Source organism: Megalops cyprinoides, chromosome 16 (assembly GCF_013368585.1).
Source record: "Megalops cyprinoides isolate fMegCyp1 chromosome 16, fMegCyp1.pri, whole genome shotgun sequence".
In the NCBI taxonomy this organism is placed as follows: domain Eukaryota; kingdom Metazoa; phylum Chordata; class Actinopteri; order Elopiformes; family Megalopidae; genus Megalops; species Megalops cyprinoides.
Genome location: NC_050598.1, coordinates 6,034,976 through 6,052,975, shown reverse-complemented (window position 1 = coordinate 6,052,975; position 18,000 = coordinate 6,034,976). Strand labels below are relative to the sequence as shown.

At 41.6% G+C, this 18,000-nt stretch overlaps 2 protein-coding genes across 2 annotated transcripts; both read left to right on the top strand.

Annotated features, from left to right (window-relative positions):
• The first annotated feature begins 3,182 nt into the window (after positions 1–3,182).
• si:dkey-19b23.15 (diamine acetyltransferase 2) lies at positions 3,183–7,864 on the top strand. Its single transcript, XM_036548773.1, has 6 exons — positions 3,183–3,354; positions 4,210–4,261; positions 4,949–5,032; positions 5,510–5,611; positions 5,752–5,792; positions 6,248–7,864. Exons 1-6 carry the CDS (start codon positions 3,292–3,294, stop codon positions 6,425–6,427), a joined length of 522 nt encoding a protein of 173 aa, XP_036404666.1. The 5' UTR covers positions 3,183–3,291; the 3' UTR covers positions 6,428–7,864.
• A 2,311-nt stretch (positions 7,865–10,175) lies between these two features.
• Positions 10,176–15,424, top strand: tnfsf12 (TNF superfamily member 12). The gene is made up of 6 exons (XM_036548807.1): positions 10,176–10,413; positions 11,872–11,953; positions 13,270–13,326; positions 13,469–13,486; positions 13,601–13,728; positions 14,196–15,424. The coding sequence occupies exons 1-6, from the start codon at positions 10,240–10,242 to the stop codon at positions 14,448–14,450; spliced, it is 714 nt and encodes a 237-aa protein (XP_036404700.1). The 5' UTR covers positions 10,176–10,239; the 3' UTR covers positions 14,451–15,424.
• Positions 15,425–18,000: the final 2,576 nt, after the last annotated feature.

Here is an 18,000-nt window from a genome sequence, read left to right as displayed (position 1 = left end):
TTGCCTCTACCCTGAGAATGTCCGTCTTGCCGACTTTAAGATCCATGAGTCAGTTCCCAATCAGTTCATTTATTTACGAGTTATATTTGGCACGAGAACAAGAAGCGGTTCATTCTGCGTGCGTCATTGCAGCCCGTTTAAAGAACGCCTAAAAGAGACGTTGACATATATGTGATTCAGGGGTATGAATCGCCATATTGCTCCGGCAGAGCTAGTAAAAGAATGTGAAATAATCTCTATCATAACATGAACACGCAGACTCATTCAGTTTTTAAACTATTCATAGAAGTTTTAAAAGTTCACTTTATATGTTCAATAAAATATCTTTTTTTTGCATTATGAAGATTTTCTGTATATTTCTTCATAATAATTAAAAAAAAAAAAACCGATGGTCCCAACATTGATCTATTTATGACATGGGAGTGATATAACGTTTACTATGAAACATTTAATACTTTACATTACATACACTGAATAATTTATTGTCCATGCTGTTTACTGATCCTCATAGGTTGAAACTGATAAATGTATTTTTAAACCAGGACCCACTGCATTTTGTAGAAGAAAGCAAAGCTGATCTAATGTGCTATCAGGCTTGGCGTCAGGAGAAAATACAGATAGGTGCAATTGCAATCCTCAGGGTGCACAAAAAGTCATAAATACTATGTAGACAATGGGATATAAGAAGACAAATGGGGGTGCACTGAAGTCCATCTGGGGGTGCAATGGACCCCTATGCACCCCCATAGCGCTAGGTCAGTGTACTATTCACACTGGAGACGCCTGAAACTGCCTAAAACTCACTGTCAAGAACTGAGTTGCTTGATTTCATATTTTACAGCCCAGGGCAGAGCTAGTTTTGTCATCACTCCAAAATGCACTTGTATGGTATCACCTTGACTTAAAATAACCCAGAGTAAGATATGGGCTGAAAATAAAATAATGGATGACTGACTGATAATCAACAGAACAAGAGTCACTTTTTGTGAAAGATTACTCTATAGTGTAGACATGATATAGTTTACTATGCCACACTGCACTAGGGGATAGACCCATGATGCACATGTCTATCACTCAAGATGAAACCATCTGATAATATAATTTTGTCTGCCTTTCAGTCCACCAAGACCCTGATATGACACTGGACAGCAAGCTGTTGATCACTGAGTGTATAGGGTGGGTATGTTGGCAGGGGTTGCTCGCTTCACCACTCTCAGCCACCCTGAAATTCATCAAGCATCTGGGAGTTGCTTTTAATATGTCATCAGAGTAGGCCATACCTTCCAATGAGCGCACAATATGGTATAGTGTGACTTGAAGTGTGAAAACAAGTTACTTACTATGTTCAGGTGTATTGGAAGACTGCTTCTGTAGGATTGCAGAGGTCACCACAGTGAGATGCACAGACTGCCATATAAAAATGACAATTTCAAAACAGTGTTGCATAAGAGAGATGAGTATACTGCTGATCATCTCCCTTCACTGACCACTGGTCATTGTTCTAATTAAATTCAAAGTGGGCCAGGTGGGTAAAAAAGGGGCACCTCCTCCATTTGCAGGTTATCATCAAATCTTACACTCCTGCTCCACAACCTCTGGGCCCCAAACAATTAAATTTCTGCAAGGACGAACGTCTTTGCCATTACTCTTCTTGATTCTTTCCCCCCTCTAGTGGTGAATAAAATACCCCTGTCAGTCAGAACAGCACACTCACTGATGGTGCAGACTGAAAGTTAACCTCTTCAGACTGTGTCTTGGCTTCCTGAATTCAAACTCTAATCTGGTCTAGCACTGTCATCTTTAACTCCATAGGTTCTTGATTACTGGTGCACCCTGGGACTGATACTGTAGCACCTCTATGTCTGGCTCATTTTATGTCATCCACTGTACTATGACATTGCCACACAACAGCAGGTTGATTGCATTGTGTCACAGAATGACACTGTTTCAGTTGTATATGATCAACATTGCAATTAATCTGCCTTACTATATGCATTATGTAAGTCACGCTGGATACAAGTACTTGCTGAATGACTACATGTAAAGGCGGCTGTGTAACTATTCCTTTCTTCAAATCAGTGGCACTTCCCCTCAAATCAGACTTGAAAAATCACACGAAGAAGTATAACTGTCATAAATTTTAGCATCCCACAAGTATCCCCTCTGAACACAGCTGACACTCACTGAGCTGTGAGAAAAATGGATCCATTTTGTTTATTTGTTTTCATGGAGAAAAAAGTGAATGGACAAAACTGGTGGAGTTTGCAGAGGACACACAAAGTCATAGAGAAACAGAATTCCTTTTAACTACGTGGAGAGATGAAAGTATAATAATAACATATTTTCTTTAGTTTAAGGGAAATTTGTGCCTAAGCACAAAAGCAATGATTTTTGGAAGGATCCCTAGACATACTCAGGCCATTGGTAAATAAGAGACACTGAACACCACAGAGCAAACATAGCTAAAGAAAGAATGGTCTTGGTACAAAAATGTGGGGGTGCCCTTCAGTAATCCAGCAGATTGTCTGACATAAAAGCAGTCAACTTCATGTGTATCTCACAGCCTTTGCCTGCCTGGCATAGCTAAATTTCCCCTCAGAAAGCAAACTGTACCAGTTTATTACCACCCGAATGGATGTATGCAGGGAACTTTACCAGAAAACAGACTGTAAAGTGACAGAATTCTAGCCATGTCATTGGGCAGTAGACAGCCACAGATATAACACATTCACACTCTAATTGTCCTTCGTAGTATAAGCACAGAATATAACCACCAATCAGCCATTTTCACCATGTATATTTGCACATTAGAGGGACTAAAATTGTTGAATATAATCTGTCAGGAGTGCTTGGTCTAAGAAACATATTTATCAGAGTTACATAATAGTAAAGGTTGCAGATTGCAACATTGCAGGCATTGTCTTTGTTATGTAGCCTACACTGCAGGCTAATGCACATGGTAACTGGGAGTTGGAGTAAACGAGCCCAGGATCAGAGCGCGGATCAGCGTCAGATTTCTGTCAGAAAAAAACTGTAGGAATTTAAATAAGGGTTGAGATGATACTAAGTCCGTACTTGACAGTACTATTTAGCCGTAGCTAGAGTGGTAATGTGTTGGGGTCACCGTTACATTCACCATAGCGCCCATGGAGGGCGCTGCTTAGTTTTTTGGTCGTGCCCTGTATTGTAAAGACGGAATAGGTCCTTGTCAACCTACTTGCTAACCGAACGCAGACAACAGTGTGATTAGTGTTTTGTAATTGTACTGTCTTTCACTTCGGGATCTTTGAAATGGATTTCACGATCCGCGCTGCCACGCTTGAAGACTGCAAAGACATTTCTCGAATGATAATGGTGAGCCGACACGTGAACGTGCGTCTGTGGCACAGCCTGGCACGTGCGAGTCCAGAGATAAATGCACACAGCTCTGGCACGCGTGCAGTAACCGTGCATTTAATGGTAACGTCAGGTGCAGCTTCACTGTAGCATCGAAAATAGCATCAGCCACTGGATATTTAGTAAAAGTGACACGTCTTTGTTGTTGAGCTTCGTAAGCTGTGTTATTCAAGTAATATGTAGCTAACGTTTGCTAGTTACCTTGCTAGGAAATATCATTAGCCATTTTTACACTTGAGACAGCTAGCTAACTAGATTTTTATACTTAGTGACATATGACTAAGTATGTTACAAGCTGACCTTAGCTAGAAAAGGCTGCGCATCAAGGGTTGTGATCAAGTTGGTGTCCTTTTATCCAGCTCTCATAATTTGATTGAGTCCATGTTGCTGTGTTGTCATTATACGTGGGCAATAATAGTTATTAGCTAACTAGTTCCCCGTTTTGATGTAAATTGTGCATGTTTTGCCTTTTAGATTGCTAGCTTGCTGTAAGTATACCCAGTCTAACGTGGTTAGCAAACTAGCTGTCCACTTTCTTATAATGCTGCAGTATAGCTAAAGAAGTCCCGTTTTATGTGTTTGTAGAAAGGATGCAAATAAGTACAAATTGAAATCAACTAGCCAGTTAGCTACAATAAGAATATGAGTCTCGCTAGGTGTTTTCAAGCTAGCTATCCGTTTTCAGTAATGTTAGCCAGTCAGCTAGTCAATAAAATGCGAAATGTGACCCGTTCGTTGTAACGTCACAATTATGTCACAGTCACGAATAGTTAGCATATCAGTATTTTAATTAGCTAAATTTTGTGTTCCCAGGAGTTGGCAACGCATGAAAAAGTACCAGACCAAGTGAAAATTACACAGAGAGGTACCGAGCATGCTTTTTATTAAGGCCCAGATTCAGTCCTCTGACGGAGGGGATGCATGTCAGCACTAACTTGGATTTCTTTGTCCCCCACTTAAGTGACAGTTGACCTCATGATATTGTGTATCTATAACTATAAGAACAATAGACCCTTCATTAAATACATTTTTCATAGATTATGATAATGAAATTAATCACAGCCTGTGTCTGAAGCAGTTTTTATTTCCTTTACCAATTCATTTACAAAGCACTTGAAATCATATAAACCTATATCATGCATACAGATTATAGGGTAATTGTCAATATCATATAATGTGAAGTGTGAATGATGCATGGGTCCGTTAGCCAGGAGTGGAGAGTGTTGATGTTCTCTTAGTAGCTGTTAAGACTTTAAGTGACTGGGTGATTGATTTCAGGTGAGTGAGATGGAGGAGCCAGTGAAACACATGAGGAACTGAACCTATTCAGTCCCCCATCTGTGCAATGAATGTGTACAGTGGACCAAATACTACTGTGTTATACAGCAGTGCTAATGGCCTATTGTGTTTAGAGCTAATGACTACGGATTGCATTTGAATTGGCCCCAGCCTTAGTCTTTCATTAACTGCTCTGCTAAATGTTGCAGTAAGTTTTGCCAATTAACTGAACTCACCAACTGTCTCTCGGCATTCTGTTTGCATACTGGTCTAGACCTTGAACAGGATGGGTTCTCCAAAAACCCATTCTTTCAGTGCATCATCGCAGAGGTACCAGAGCAGTACAGGACCAAAGAAGGTAAGACAAACTCCACTGAAAACAATGGCAGCTTCTCTGTTAACCTCGCAAGACATGGTCTTGCATCACAATGTAATTAAGCTTTCCGCTGTTTTGTGTCAATGAAGCTGGTATCACTGCACAGATCTGGCCGTGGTGTCATGGTAGCACGTAATTCAGTTTTGAGTGTCATTCTGTTACAGCTGAGACGGCACCTTATGTTAGCACCCCCCCAGTACCTGTTAGTATCCCCAGTCTGTCACAGCCGAATATTTTGGAGTTGAGATGTTAGCACTAAATACATGACAACATAAAACCAGCTTAGCTAGTCTTAGTTCAGAGAGAGTTACTGCTTTACAGCTGTAATGCCAGATCAGCCACTCCTTAAGGAACTCTCCCAGAATTCATGAGTCTCGATGTGTGTGTGTGTGTGTGTGTGTGTTAGAGAGAGAGAGGCATACAGGATGAAGCTGTGACTCCTCATCTGTTTGTGTGCAGGTCATGCCAAGGTGGGGTATGCTCTTTACTTCTATACCTACAGCTCATGGAAAGGGAGGTCAGTCTATATGGAGGACCTGTATGTGATGCCGGAGTTCAGAGGTCAGTGGACAGTGTTTGTGTGTGTGTGTGTGTGTTTGTGTTTGTTTCTGTATTTAGCTGTATGTCAGAGCTGGTGTAAGAAGGAATGCAGAAGCACTTCAATTGGGAAACTTACGGCTCTGTTGCTTCTCCACTTCCAGGGAAAGGGATTGGGAAGGCGCTCATGAGCAAAGTTGCCCAGGTGAGTGACCCACAGGTGTGGACCTGTCTGGCAGAGTCTGAGGGTGTTTTAAACATCTTAGAGAGGACACAGCTTAAATCTGGATAGTGCTCTGCTGTAATTGCACATCATTCACACAAACCAGACTGGTTAAGATTTAAGATCAGGGGGATATATAGATTTTTAATATTTTGACAAATGACTGCAGGCTACTCCCGATGTGATGACAACAAGTCTCTTGGAGATGGACGTTGTGAGAACATTTAGCATTATCCGAGTGGAGATTGTTAGCATTATGGAGATTAAATAAGAGCTTTGTTAGGTTTGTAGACATACCAGACCTCCAGGAAGGGTCTCTCTAGAAAATTAGATTCCTCTCAAGGGGGCTGAATGGTGAGAGAAAGAGTACATTTTGAAAACCACTTCTACAGACACGACACATCCATTTCTGTGTTGTTTGTCACATACTGTTCTAGCTGGGGTTAGCAGCCGGCTGCAACCAGCTGAACTTCGCTGTCCTGGACTGGAATAAGCCGTCAGTGGACTTTTACCAGAGCCTGGGTTGCTGGGACGTCACGTCTGACCTGGGATATCATTGTATGCGCTGTGAAGGGGCAGCACTGGAGAGCCTAGCGGAGGGGAATCCCAAAAAATGAGGGAGCCCTGCTCCATACCCACACATCAGCTGCTGGGATGGAAGAACTCCATGAAAAGCACACAGGGTTACACTGACAGGGTAATTTTCAGTTTTGACTCTTACTTTGTGTATTTTGGATGGCAGCCTCTCCCCCCCCACCATCACTACAACTTTCGAAATCATAACGTTGACCTTAAGCTTGAAAACCTGAAACTGGAACCAAAGACTTTAACAGTTTTAGCAGCCTTTCCAATGTTAAGAATTTGATGTAAAAGTATGGAAGCACAATACACTGAGATTTGTTATGCATGATTTTCTTTAAAAAATTGGCAGGATACCAATTTTGTTGCTTTTTTACCCAGCTTGTATGTTCCAAGGTCAAAGTTTTCAGGCTTCTGTCTCATGATGCACACTTTCAGTTTTGTAAACCTGCAAAAAGAGGGGGGCTGGTTTGCAGAGGTGCTTTTCCTAATGACACATTAGTTTATTGACAAACAGTAACCTTCCTCAAGGTAAGGACAGGTTTGTATTTCAAAAAATTACGTACATAGGGTGAGTAATGCAATAGAGCAAGCACATGAAAAATGATAGAACTGGTAGCTGTCATCACAAACTTCTTTTGGATCAAATATAATGTTGATGTCCTTTAAATGTATCAGAACAGATAAATTCCTAGAAAAGGCAAGATAAGTTAGTTTACTTGATGATCATTTAAGTAAGTGGTTGAATTCAAAGAGCTAAACTAAATTTTGTAAATATCACTCCCAGAATAACTGGAGTTAAAAGTATGGAAATATGAACTTTGGAAGTGCAAAATCACCTGTCATATATGTCTCTGTATATATCGGCACAAATACTCTTTCAGTTTGTAAGTAATAGTGGTTGGACCCAGTGGAAAATGCTCTGAATTAATAAGGTCATGTGAAAAGTAGATTTTTGGGAGATCTGGTATGTAACTTATGAAATGTTAAGTAGGGGAAAGTAAGTGTACTTGTCCTGGTAGATACATTGACCCAGACTGTTCCCAGTGCTTCTGTGTAGTTTTGTCTCATAGAACATCTTGCACACATTTTTCGTAGGCTCTATAGGAAATCTTTGTTGTCTGTTGTGTCACAAATATACAGCTCATGATAAGGCTATCTTTTGTGATACCTTCGGACCTGGAGCAAGTAACCTGTTAAAATACAATGTTGTTATACAGTACAGTACATGTTGTTTAGGATGGTGTTATGTCGCAGTTGTGTGTTAGCTACAATACATAAGTTCCCTCAAACTGCGGTGTGTGTATGCACTTGCGTGTGTTTTACAAGAACGCCATTCCGAGTGTCATACGAGACCTGTGTTAGACATTCTTCTTTGTGCAATAATTAAAAGATGGCGTTTTATCACTTGTGAAAGTGCTGTGACGGTATATCCCCATGTAAGAAACACAGTTGATTAAAGCTTAAGGCAATCTCACCCGAGTTGGTTCATTCTGTTATATGTTACCGTAACTCCAGCCTTCCTAAGCAGACAGATCGGCAGCATGGGATACTCGCTTCCAGATGGAGAGGTCTTGCCAGCTGACGTCATCGGGGCAGACTACCTGCAGTTCTGCCAAGTCCTCGTGTTCAGCTTCGAAAGTGTTTTCACGACCGTGTTTAGGTGATCACATGTGACGGATACTAATGGAAAACACGTGAAAGTTTTTTGTTTTTTTTTGTCTGCAGGGATGTCTGTTGCACTGACAGCAGGAACCTCGCTCTCATGAGAAGTGTAGTCATATCTGCTACAGTCATACTGAAACATTTGGAGAGGAACCCACAGCAGACCCACAATTATTTCTATCAGAGACAGACGCAATTCTAGTCAATATGTAATATATGTATAATATATAATATATACAATATGTAATTAAGTTTAATTTATAAGATACCACAAATTAAAATTCAGTACCCCCCACAACTGAGCTGCTATCTCAGTAGAAAAACACAGATAGCCTACAATAACAACAAAAATACATCAAAACGCAAGTAATAACATCTTGATTGAAACGCTGGGTATCTGAGGTTACGCAGGAATATTTTACAGTTGTTGGCTACCTTCTGTTAGATCGTATTCGTTTTCATTAGATTTCTCTTGATGATACCACTTAAAATAAGTGTCAATGATCACATCATTCGGCAGCCAAATTAGGTTATTTATAAACCGCCGGGTTTCAAATGTTGTTGGCATGAGTGCTACCGCCATCGTGCTCCAGAGAGTTGAGAGAAATGTCCACTGAGGACATTTATCATGGTGTGAAGTGGACAGCAGTCGGTAGGTTATCTTCAGTTACCCCGGAGGACTACGCTAGTAGGAGGCGGTAATATTCACAGCAAGGTTTATTTCTCAAAACGACAACGTTAAATGTATATTCCCAGATACTTAAAGTACTTGTGTTTATTCAGTCATAAAGGATATCGATTGGAAGGATAGACAAATTGCCAATATGGGAAAATAAAGCATTTACTTACTGTGGTGCAAAATGATCAATGAATTAAAATGCACCAAAGATTTTAGTCAAATTTACAAAAAAAATTGCCGTATACCATTTATATCATTATTTTGTGTCACCGGTGTGAACGCTATGCTTCTTAAATGATGCACAAAGTTACATATTGCAGTTGCCAATTTTCATGTTTAGATTACAATCAGTCAGCCATTTACTGTAACTGTGACTCTGTAATCTGTAATACAGCAGCGTCACCATGTGGTTATATGGGGAAGAGACCTACTTGTAGCCAGTGAAATCATTACTATGCAAATACTGAGGGAAACTTTTTTTGCATTTTGCATTACAGTGCCTTGGCTTTATTCGTTTGTACGAGACATTAATATTCACCAACATTAAGAGACACACTTATTCCAGGCTTAATAAAAACACCGAAAGTCTAAATTCGGCTAAATTCGGCTATGAATTCTATAAATATTACACGTGTCCGTTTTAAAAACTTTAGTGGTTGAGCCATTTTTACCTCCAAGAAACCTTAGCATAGTTCAGATTGGAGTGAAGGGAATTTTGACATGGCAGACCTTAATTAGGGTATGAAGCAAATCGATTTTTTTTTACATTAATCAATCCACACTTGCAATATTAGAAAAATATTGCATATCACCATGCGCTCTCTACCGACTGAGTAATCAGCACTTTTGAGGAATACAGTGAGAGGAGGCAGGACAGATACAGAAAAAAAAATGTGCAGGTTTCCACAGTCCAGAAGGCGGAGTGAGCTTCGTTACACCGTATCGTGTATGAGCGAGGAGCGTATAGTGCCTGTCCACACTTACGCTCTGTCCCGAGAACAGAAGAACGTAACCAGCTGCGCAAATTCTGAACCGCTTCGGCATGGGTGCTTTCGCTAGCTGTCAAAACAACAGATGAAGAAGTGAAGCTGACGAAATTAACAATGTACTTAACCTACTTGCAACGTGCACATTATTCGTGTAACCTAGTGAAGACCAGCCGTAAGTAGTTAAGTTCTAGGGGAACTTTTTCTGGGCATAGCGTCGGAAGTACCACTTGTTCCTGGTTTTTTTTTTCCGATATTTGAAGTATAGTTGCTAATTCCCTGAACAGGACTTGACCTAGTTGCAACGACAATCGTTTTAAGAACTGTGCACCGGTGACAATGGTATTGTCACGATCTACTGTATTGTAGCGAGCTGCTGTAAAATATAGGAGAGTTGGGGGTCTTAAAACAAAACAGGTGTGAGGGATTTAAAAAGCCTGAATTTTGCAGTGCAATGAAGAAACAAGATACTGAAAATTATTCTGAACTTGTGCAACGTTAAGGGAAGACGGAGCAGAACATGCAACGACTTCTGCAGAGGAGACAACTACGCAAACTTCGGTTCGCGTTGGCAGCCGTGGCTGTTGTTGCTCTGTCGCTTGCTCTGTGCAGCGCCCTTTTTACGGCGTGGACATGGGGACAGACGCGGGACATGTCTCGGTCATTTAGAGCTCTGCAAGATAATCTGGAACAGGTAAAATTGTTTAAATAAATACGTGTTACTGTATTACTAAATAAGGGCATTGAGAAAGTTATCATAGTTTCCATTCTGCAAGGTAGGAAGCTAACGGATAGACAATTTCGTATTGTTGTGTAGTTGCCTCTGAGTGAGGCAACTACACAACAATACGAGACAGTCCAGTTTAGCGCGAGTCTGTCAATGGTTCACACTAGCTAAACAATTATCCTAATAAAGCCCAGGCTTTGCGAAGTATTACATCGCCGGTACTCTTTAACACCGACATGCACACAAACTATAATGAATTATGGACTGTTTGGCCTCAACGCTCTTGCGTCTCTGCCAAGCGTGACCGCCTAACTGCCAAACGTGCACCCATTTTAGCTCGGTTTACTGGAAAATCTCAACTGCTCGGACTGAGTGCCAATTTATTTATGCTACGCAATTCCTCCAGCCAACTAACCTATCAAAATTATTTACCTTGCATGCGCAATTATGTTGCGGCAGCTTTAAAACATTTTATCTAAATTAAGTTGTAAAGATGAAAGTAGCTCCAGATAAAACTTTAGTGTGTTGTTGGTTTAACGAATTTAGCAAATAGCAAATAGCAGCATCAACGCATTGGAAACCTGATGGTAAATTATAGTTCTCCACAGCGAAGTATTTTGTTAATGAAGGGCAGGTAGTTAATCGTTTTAGTGCTGTTGTGGTTTTGGCAGCTACCATGAACAAGAAGATGAGTGTGTTGGCAAGAAACCAGTGTCGTTAAAATTAAGAGGAAGGATTGTGACTGTTGATTTCGACATTTTTTAGTTAAAATAGCTGTTTGTGTGACATCATTGCACACTTCGCAGGCATTGTCATGGTCTTTGTCATGGTCATGGTTGGTTATTATTCGGCGAGTTTTTTTAATGTGGGACTGGTTACCTGCGCACCCCATTGCGCCACGCTTAAGCTGCTTTCTCCAGTGGATCTTATTCTCTTGCATCCTGCAGTAGGTCTTTTTTATTTTCTCCATCTCGGTTTAATGTGCAGTTGTAACAGCCTTATGCTGCAAGTAACAATTCTGTAGAAATGCCTCTGTTTGGTAGGAGATGTAACGCAGCCCACCGGAAAGGCTGATGGGATAAAACTGGCAGTGTATTAGACTCTGTTTCCCCCTTTTCAGAAAGCTGGACCTCGTTGGCTCAGGTCCCAGTAAGGCTTCCAGAAAGTTTGCTGCCTGGACAAAATCTGACACATCTTTCCTCTCTCTCTCTGTCTACATGGGAGTCCAGAGACCTGAGGAATGCGGAGCACTAGAAAAATGCACTCAGAGTTGCGACCGGTTTTGGGGAATGCGCCTGGCCTTGAAAGAAAAATCAGAATTGTCAGCGTATAGTGCCTGCAGGGCACTGTGTTTGTTTCGTGGTTGCAGCCGTTTATTGACACAGCATTGCGCCTCTCTCTGTCTCTCTCTCTCTCTCTGTGTAGTTAAATACCCAGCGCGAGGCCATTCTCCAGCTCCTGCTGACGAAGAGGGACTTGCTGAAGAGCCAGAGGGTGAAGAGAGATGGTACTCGGGCATGGCGTGCAGTCCATCCAGCTCCTCTGTAGTACACCACAAATAGATTGTTAAATCAACTAATTACCATGTTACTTTCTCCAAGAGCACAGATTGTCCCATATTTGGTCACGATACGGTCAACCATTTTACAATTCGTTTATGCAGTTGCATTTAACAGTAGCGATGGGAAAGAAGCAACAGCAGTGAAAACTGCAAACCAGGGACTCGTAGGTCCAGAGACCGGTGTGTGGTGACATCTGGAGTGAATTGTCCTAGCCAAAACGGTTAGTTAATGTGAACATTAACTAAACCATTTACTTGTTTTTCACTGGAGACATTTTAAGAAATAGGGAGAGTCTTGGAGCTTGCTGTACACTGGTTGTTCCAGAAGGAATACAGTTTTTAGACACAGGAAACAGTAGGCAGTAGTATTACTGATTCACAAATTATAGGTCTCTGCTAGAGGGACTCAGACTAGAAATAAATTTTTGTTAATGTTAGCTTTTATTCCTAGCAGACTTAAGGAAACAGAGGTACCAGCTCCATGGCAAGAGAAATGAAAACCTAGGGAGACAGTTTTTATTATTGTTGCATTTTTATTTCTTTTAAATTCGTTCTGTCCACATTATTTAAAGCGGTATTCCAGAGTTTTTGTGATTCAGAATGTTACCTGAACTTAATAAAGTGGAATTTCCAATAGTGATGGTAACAGGAGCATATATTTGCGTCCCTCAGTCATAATACTAATACGGTCTCTGTCAGGACGAACCAGTTACATGCAGTGTTTAAAAATTCAAGAGCCCTGCACACAGAAGTAACTCAGTAAAAACAAGTCAGCTGTGGGTACAGTCATACAGAGCTGCGGTTACATAGCTAATGTTCCAAGACCATCTGTATCATATTGTTATGTTTAACTCGGGTGTTTCAAAGTCTCGTTTGATCACACTGTTCTGGTATGTAAGTGGTCACGGCAGCTCATCAGCCTGTACAGAATCGTAGTCATGCTAATGGACCGCCTGACAACCAGTTCCCACCTGGATGCGGGAAATGTCGTTTTGGATTTCCTTGCAGCAGATCGTATCGCAGGCACTGCCCACTGAAGACTGCAGTCTTTCCACTTTGAGTTTGGCTCAGATTTCGCTTTGATGTTGACAGTCGTTTTCACTGGACTGTGATTGAACTGTTTCAGCACAGCTTACCTTATCTTGCATGTACATGTCACACTCTGTATTTACTCAGTCGCGCATCCACATGACCAAAATCCTTATCTTTATGTGTTGTTTTTGAACTGAACATCTTTTTTCTCTGTCCTCCCTTTTAACAAGGTGAAACGGGGAGAGGAAGGATGAGAAATGGGAAAAAAGTAGCATCTCATTTTGAGAGTAAGTGGAGCAGGATGAGATCTCCATGGTCCTGTTATAATTATCTGTCTTTTTATTTGTTCTTTATTTTTTCCACATGTTCACATTTTGTTTTGATTTCTTCTTTGCTTTTTGTTTGCCTGATTCCTGATAACCCCACCAGTCAAGACCATTCAAAAAGGTCAGTATATTTATTATTATTACTGTTACTTCCAGAGCTTTCTGTTGACTATATTTTTGTGCATGTCTTAATTTCTGCATCTTTGCATATGTGTGTGTGTGTGTGTGTGTGCAGTGGAAGCAGATGGCATCATCAAAGGCTGGACAGAGGAGCAGCTCAATGTGAGCAAGGCAGTGCAGTACAACTACAACAAAGGCACCTTCAAGGTGGAGAAGAGTGGAGTCTACTTCCTGTACTGCCAGGTGATCCACAATGTACCAAATTCTGCTGCTTCTACCAATATAGTGCAAACCTCGTGGACACTGTAGCCCTAACCACACTTCAAACAAACAGATACTCGCTAATCACACTCCTACCAAACATCACAAGACATTATAGCCCTTATCACGATCCAGCTAAACATCACAGAAATTGTAGGGTCTGTCTCATTCCTGCTGAACATCACAGACACTACAACCTGTTTTGCATTCAGAACTTCTAAATTTTGTGGTAGAAAACATAAACCCGGTAACTATCCAGAGTAGAAAGGCATGGTTGTGGATGGTAGTCAGCGATGTCTTACAAATGTTCCATTGTTCCATAAGAACCAAAGGAAGGACTGATTTTGCAAACTGAAAGGACCCCTTAGGTCTGGATGGGAGAGGGTGTGGTCTATTCAGTATTGGGAGAGAATTGGTTTTTCCATATTTAAATATCTTCCATATCCCAGGTGCACTTCAATGAGAACAAGAGCACCTACGTGAAGCTGGTGGTGTCGGTCAACCAGGCCCAGAAGCTACAGTGCATGGAGGGATATGGAACCACGCCTGCGTCTGGCTCGCACCTGTTCCACTTCCTCAAGCCCTGCCAGGTGTCGGGCCTGCTGCACCTGGAAAAGGGGGCGGAGATCATGGCCACCACAGGCAATTCATACACCCTGCATCACGCTGGCAAGCACTACTTCGGCCTCTTCAAGGTAAACTGAGGGCCCGTTCCACTCTGCCCATCCAAACCCCTGCAGGCAGCCCCTTGAACTGAAAGCATCTTAATCCACTGCACTAAACCTGTGTCAGGTGTGTTTCACGTCACCTGTGTGCAAACTGCACCCCAAACCCTGGACCTTGGATATGTATACCTGTACAGTGCTAAAGAAACTGCAGTGACATTTGACATTCTGAGTTACAGAGCAACTGGCCCTGAACCAGCAGCTTCAAAACCCCACCCTATACACTCATCATTCCCACCTCAGGTCAAGGTCGTTCAAAGTGGGATCCTGGCAGGATGTTCTTGGTCCCATGTCATGTCTTCAAGACATTTTTGTGCTTTGGCTGCACCAAAGACAGTGACTTGGAATTCTAAAGCTGTTGCATGGTGGGTCTGTCCGGGACCATGGCTGGTGATTGGAGGAGAGTGAACCGAGGGCTTTGTGAGTGTGTCTGGGCTCAGGAGGTAATTTTGTGTGGTTGTTAAAAGCACTGGGACAAATGCAGTCCGTTGAACAAGGGGGGAGAGTGTTAACTTGCAATACAAACTGTGTGGCTTGTGCCAACCCCTCTGTCACCCACTGCAAATGACTTCACAGCACTGGTGGCATGTACACAGGTCACCTCTCTGCTGTCGCCCCTTTCCGGTTGGCTTGGATTTCCATGGAGGGTGCACACCTGCCTCTTCTGTTGGTCTCACTTTGTTGCTGTGGTGCTGTAACACCATTTTCATAGTCCTGTATTAATCAACAAGAAACACACACCGTTCCCCTTTTTGCAGGTGATGAGCGGAAATATAACTGAAATGCCTGCCCTCTAGCAATATATTTTAGAGGCATACACTGGAAAGAGGTTCCACCCAAGATGGATCTGCATCTTTTTATAAAATGGCAGTTGGAGTTGCAATTTGGAATGGAGTTTTATAAAATTGCACCGTGGTGTTGTGAGAACATGAGCTGTATAACTGTATGATCTGTGTGCCCTAAACAAGGTTATACTTAAATTGCATCGATTGTGAAATTCCACCTTTTATGATCTTATCTGCTCTCTTCCTCCTAAGTTGGCAATACTACATAATACAGATGTGTTTAGCGATGTGAATACCATGTATTAGTATTATATCGCATGTAAAGACACTCTACAATAATTCAAGGTTTTAATTTTGAATACTGCAACTATGTGGTGCACTTTGAAATACACCATTTGTAAGGATGTTTCATGAAGTTATTTGTATACGTCAAAGTTTTATTAACTCTCCTTCTCCCTTTTTTCTGACATTAATTTGCATAGCTTTATTTTTTATAATACAAAACTGAAGACAATTAAAAGTGTACCTGAAAGAATGGTATATGGGTTTTATTACTATGTGCACCTGGCACTATAGAATCAGAAATGCAGGAAGGACAGGATGGTATCTGCACAGAGCTTAGGGAACAGGAGTGGTTTGGTCTTCTGCTAAATAATCAGACATCACTCACTCCCACTGTGTGTATTTCTGAAAAGCAATCTCATGGAAAATTCGGTCATATGAATTTGCCTCCGTGTTTGATTTCTTAATCGTCTTCAGCTTCTCCTTTTTGTCTACCGATTCCCCACAGCTGCCTGCCCGTCTCCCCACTGAAACTCCTCCTTTTACCCACTTCTCAAGCTTTCGCTTCCTGAAAATGAACCGAGAGAAAACCTTTTCAGGGGAAAAAAAAACAACAAATGTCTTGCAATTCATTGAAAACCCCCTCCCTTTGCTCTGTCAAAGCGGATTGCCTTTTTTAGACTGGTCTTGTGAAAGAGTGGGTCTGAAAACAATGACTGAGACTTAAGGAGTGAGAACACTGTGTGTGTGTGTGTGTGTGTGTGTGTGTGTGTGTGTGTGTGTGTGTGTGTGTGTGTGTGTGTGTGTGTGTGTGTTTGTGTTTGTGTGTAGGGGGGTGATGAAAAACGGATGTTTGTGCCGTTTCTGACACAATCCTTGTTTTTGAACTTCAGCCCAATTCAGAGGATTCAGATCGTTTTGCTCCTGTCAGCAGCTCATCATCCAGGCTTTCCTTTGTCCAGGGATCCTTGCAGGGTTTTTTTTTTTCATCTGAAGTGCAGAGAGATTATGCAGCACTCTTTGATGTAACGTTTCTGCAGCGTCACAGCAATACTGGGGAATGAGTGAGGCTTTAGCTGAGAGCTCTGACTCACTCAATGAGTGTCATCTGCTGTGACTCACCGTGCTGTCGCTGCCAGTATTGAGGACTGTGATGATGTAACTAATTTATCTATTAGTTATCTATCTCTGGATAGGAGCGTCTGCAAAATGACTAAATGTACACGTAAATCTGTCTGTATATAAATCTCTATAAATGCTGATTTAGACAAACAGATAGTAATGGATGTTGTGCTGGAGCCTTCACAGCTCCTTATGTGAGTATAAGTGTATAGGCTTGGCGGAGTGTTGGTCCATCGTCAGTCCCATTACCCTTGTCCATCTCTGTAGTGCTGTGTGACAGAGAGGGGATGTCCCATGTCTTCCGTATGACTCCATGTCATTCAATCTTCCAGCGTTGGGGCGGTCCCTCCGTAACCTCAACAACGCCTTTTGTGGTGGCCGCCTTGACTGATCTCTAAGTGAAGAGGCGGTTTTGTCAAGAGTACACCAATGAAATATAACACTCTTTCTGAGCTCTGTCCGCCATTACACACACACACACACACACACACAAACACAGAGAACACAGTTTTTTCAGTTTAATTTCATTTTATTACAAACAAAACAAAAACAAAAAAAAGAAAGAGATGCATTATAAACATGTTTCCGCTCGGCGCCCGCACATACTCAACCACAACGGGGTCACTGATTGGTCGGCTCGCACAGTGACGGACATCGAGAAATAAAAAAAAGAAAGACAAAACCTGGAAAACCAGATGAGAAAGCGAGAGATAGCCGGAGAGACAGACTGCGCAAATTACCAAACATTTTAGCTCAGAGGGGGGCTGGAAAACACTTCTTTACGCAGAGTGCTTGGTCAAATGCATTCAGACTCTTAACTTGAAACGATGGTGCGCATTGCACACCAGGGGTAGGGGGAACAAACAGTTTTAAATAATTCTGATTTACTTAATGATCTCAGTTTCACACTGAGAGAAACAGAAAAAAACCACTCATTTGAGGCCTAGCTTAGACAAGCAGGCTATATCATGAGAGACACTGGCTTATGCCACCGTTCTTCATTAGAGTCACTGAACTGTAGTATTTACAGTTTTCCAACATTAACACGTCTACATATTGATATACAGAATTCATTCATCTGAACCAATCACCTCTCCCAAGTTTCAAGTGAAGAGAGAATTCAGTTGACTGCTGTAGAACAATAAAAGTTAATGATATTTAACTCTCTCGATGCATCGATGGTTATCTACGGGAGTTACTGTGTACATGTTAACTGCAAGCCCCATATCTTGAATGCAAGCAAGAACGAGATATTTAATTGTACTTTATACATCTCCGAAGTTAGAACAACCTCTTCGTTTATTCTGTTTCAATTACAAGATGCCTGGCACAGATTCTGA

Excerpts from the sequence above, each read along its gene's own strand:
- tnfsf12 (XM_036548807.1), top strand. The coding sequence starts at position 10,240 with ATGCAACGACTTCTGCAGAGGAGACAACTACGCAAACTTCGGTTCGCG. Across the intron at positions 10,414-11,871 it reads TGCAAGATAATCTGGAACAG|TTAAATACCCAGCGCGAGGC; the intron begins GTAAAATTGTTT and ends CTCTCTGTGTAG. Across the intron at positions 11,954-13,269 it reads CCAGAGGGTGAAGAGAGATG|GTGAAACGGGGAGAGGAAGG; the intron begins GTACTCGGGCAT and ends CCTTTTAACAAG.
- si:dkey-19b23.15 (XM_036548773.1), top strand. The coding sequence starts at position 3,292 with ATGGATTTCACGATCCGCGCTGCCACGCTTGAAGACTGCAAAGACATT. Across the intron at positions 5,033-5,509 it reads GCAGTACAGGACCAAAGAAG|GTCATGCCAAGGTGGGGTAT; the intron begins GTAAGACAAACT and ends GTTTGTGTGCAG. Across the intron at positions 5,612-5,751 it reads TGTGATGCCGGAGTTCAGAG|GGAAAGGGATTGGGAAGGCG; the intron begins GTCAGTGGACAG and ends CTCCACTTCCAG.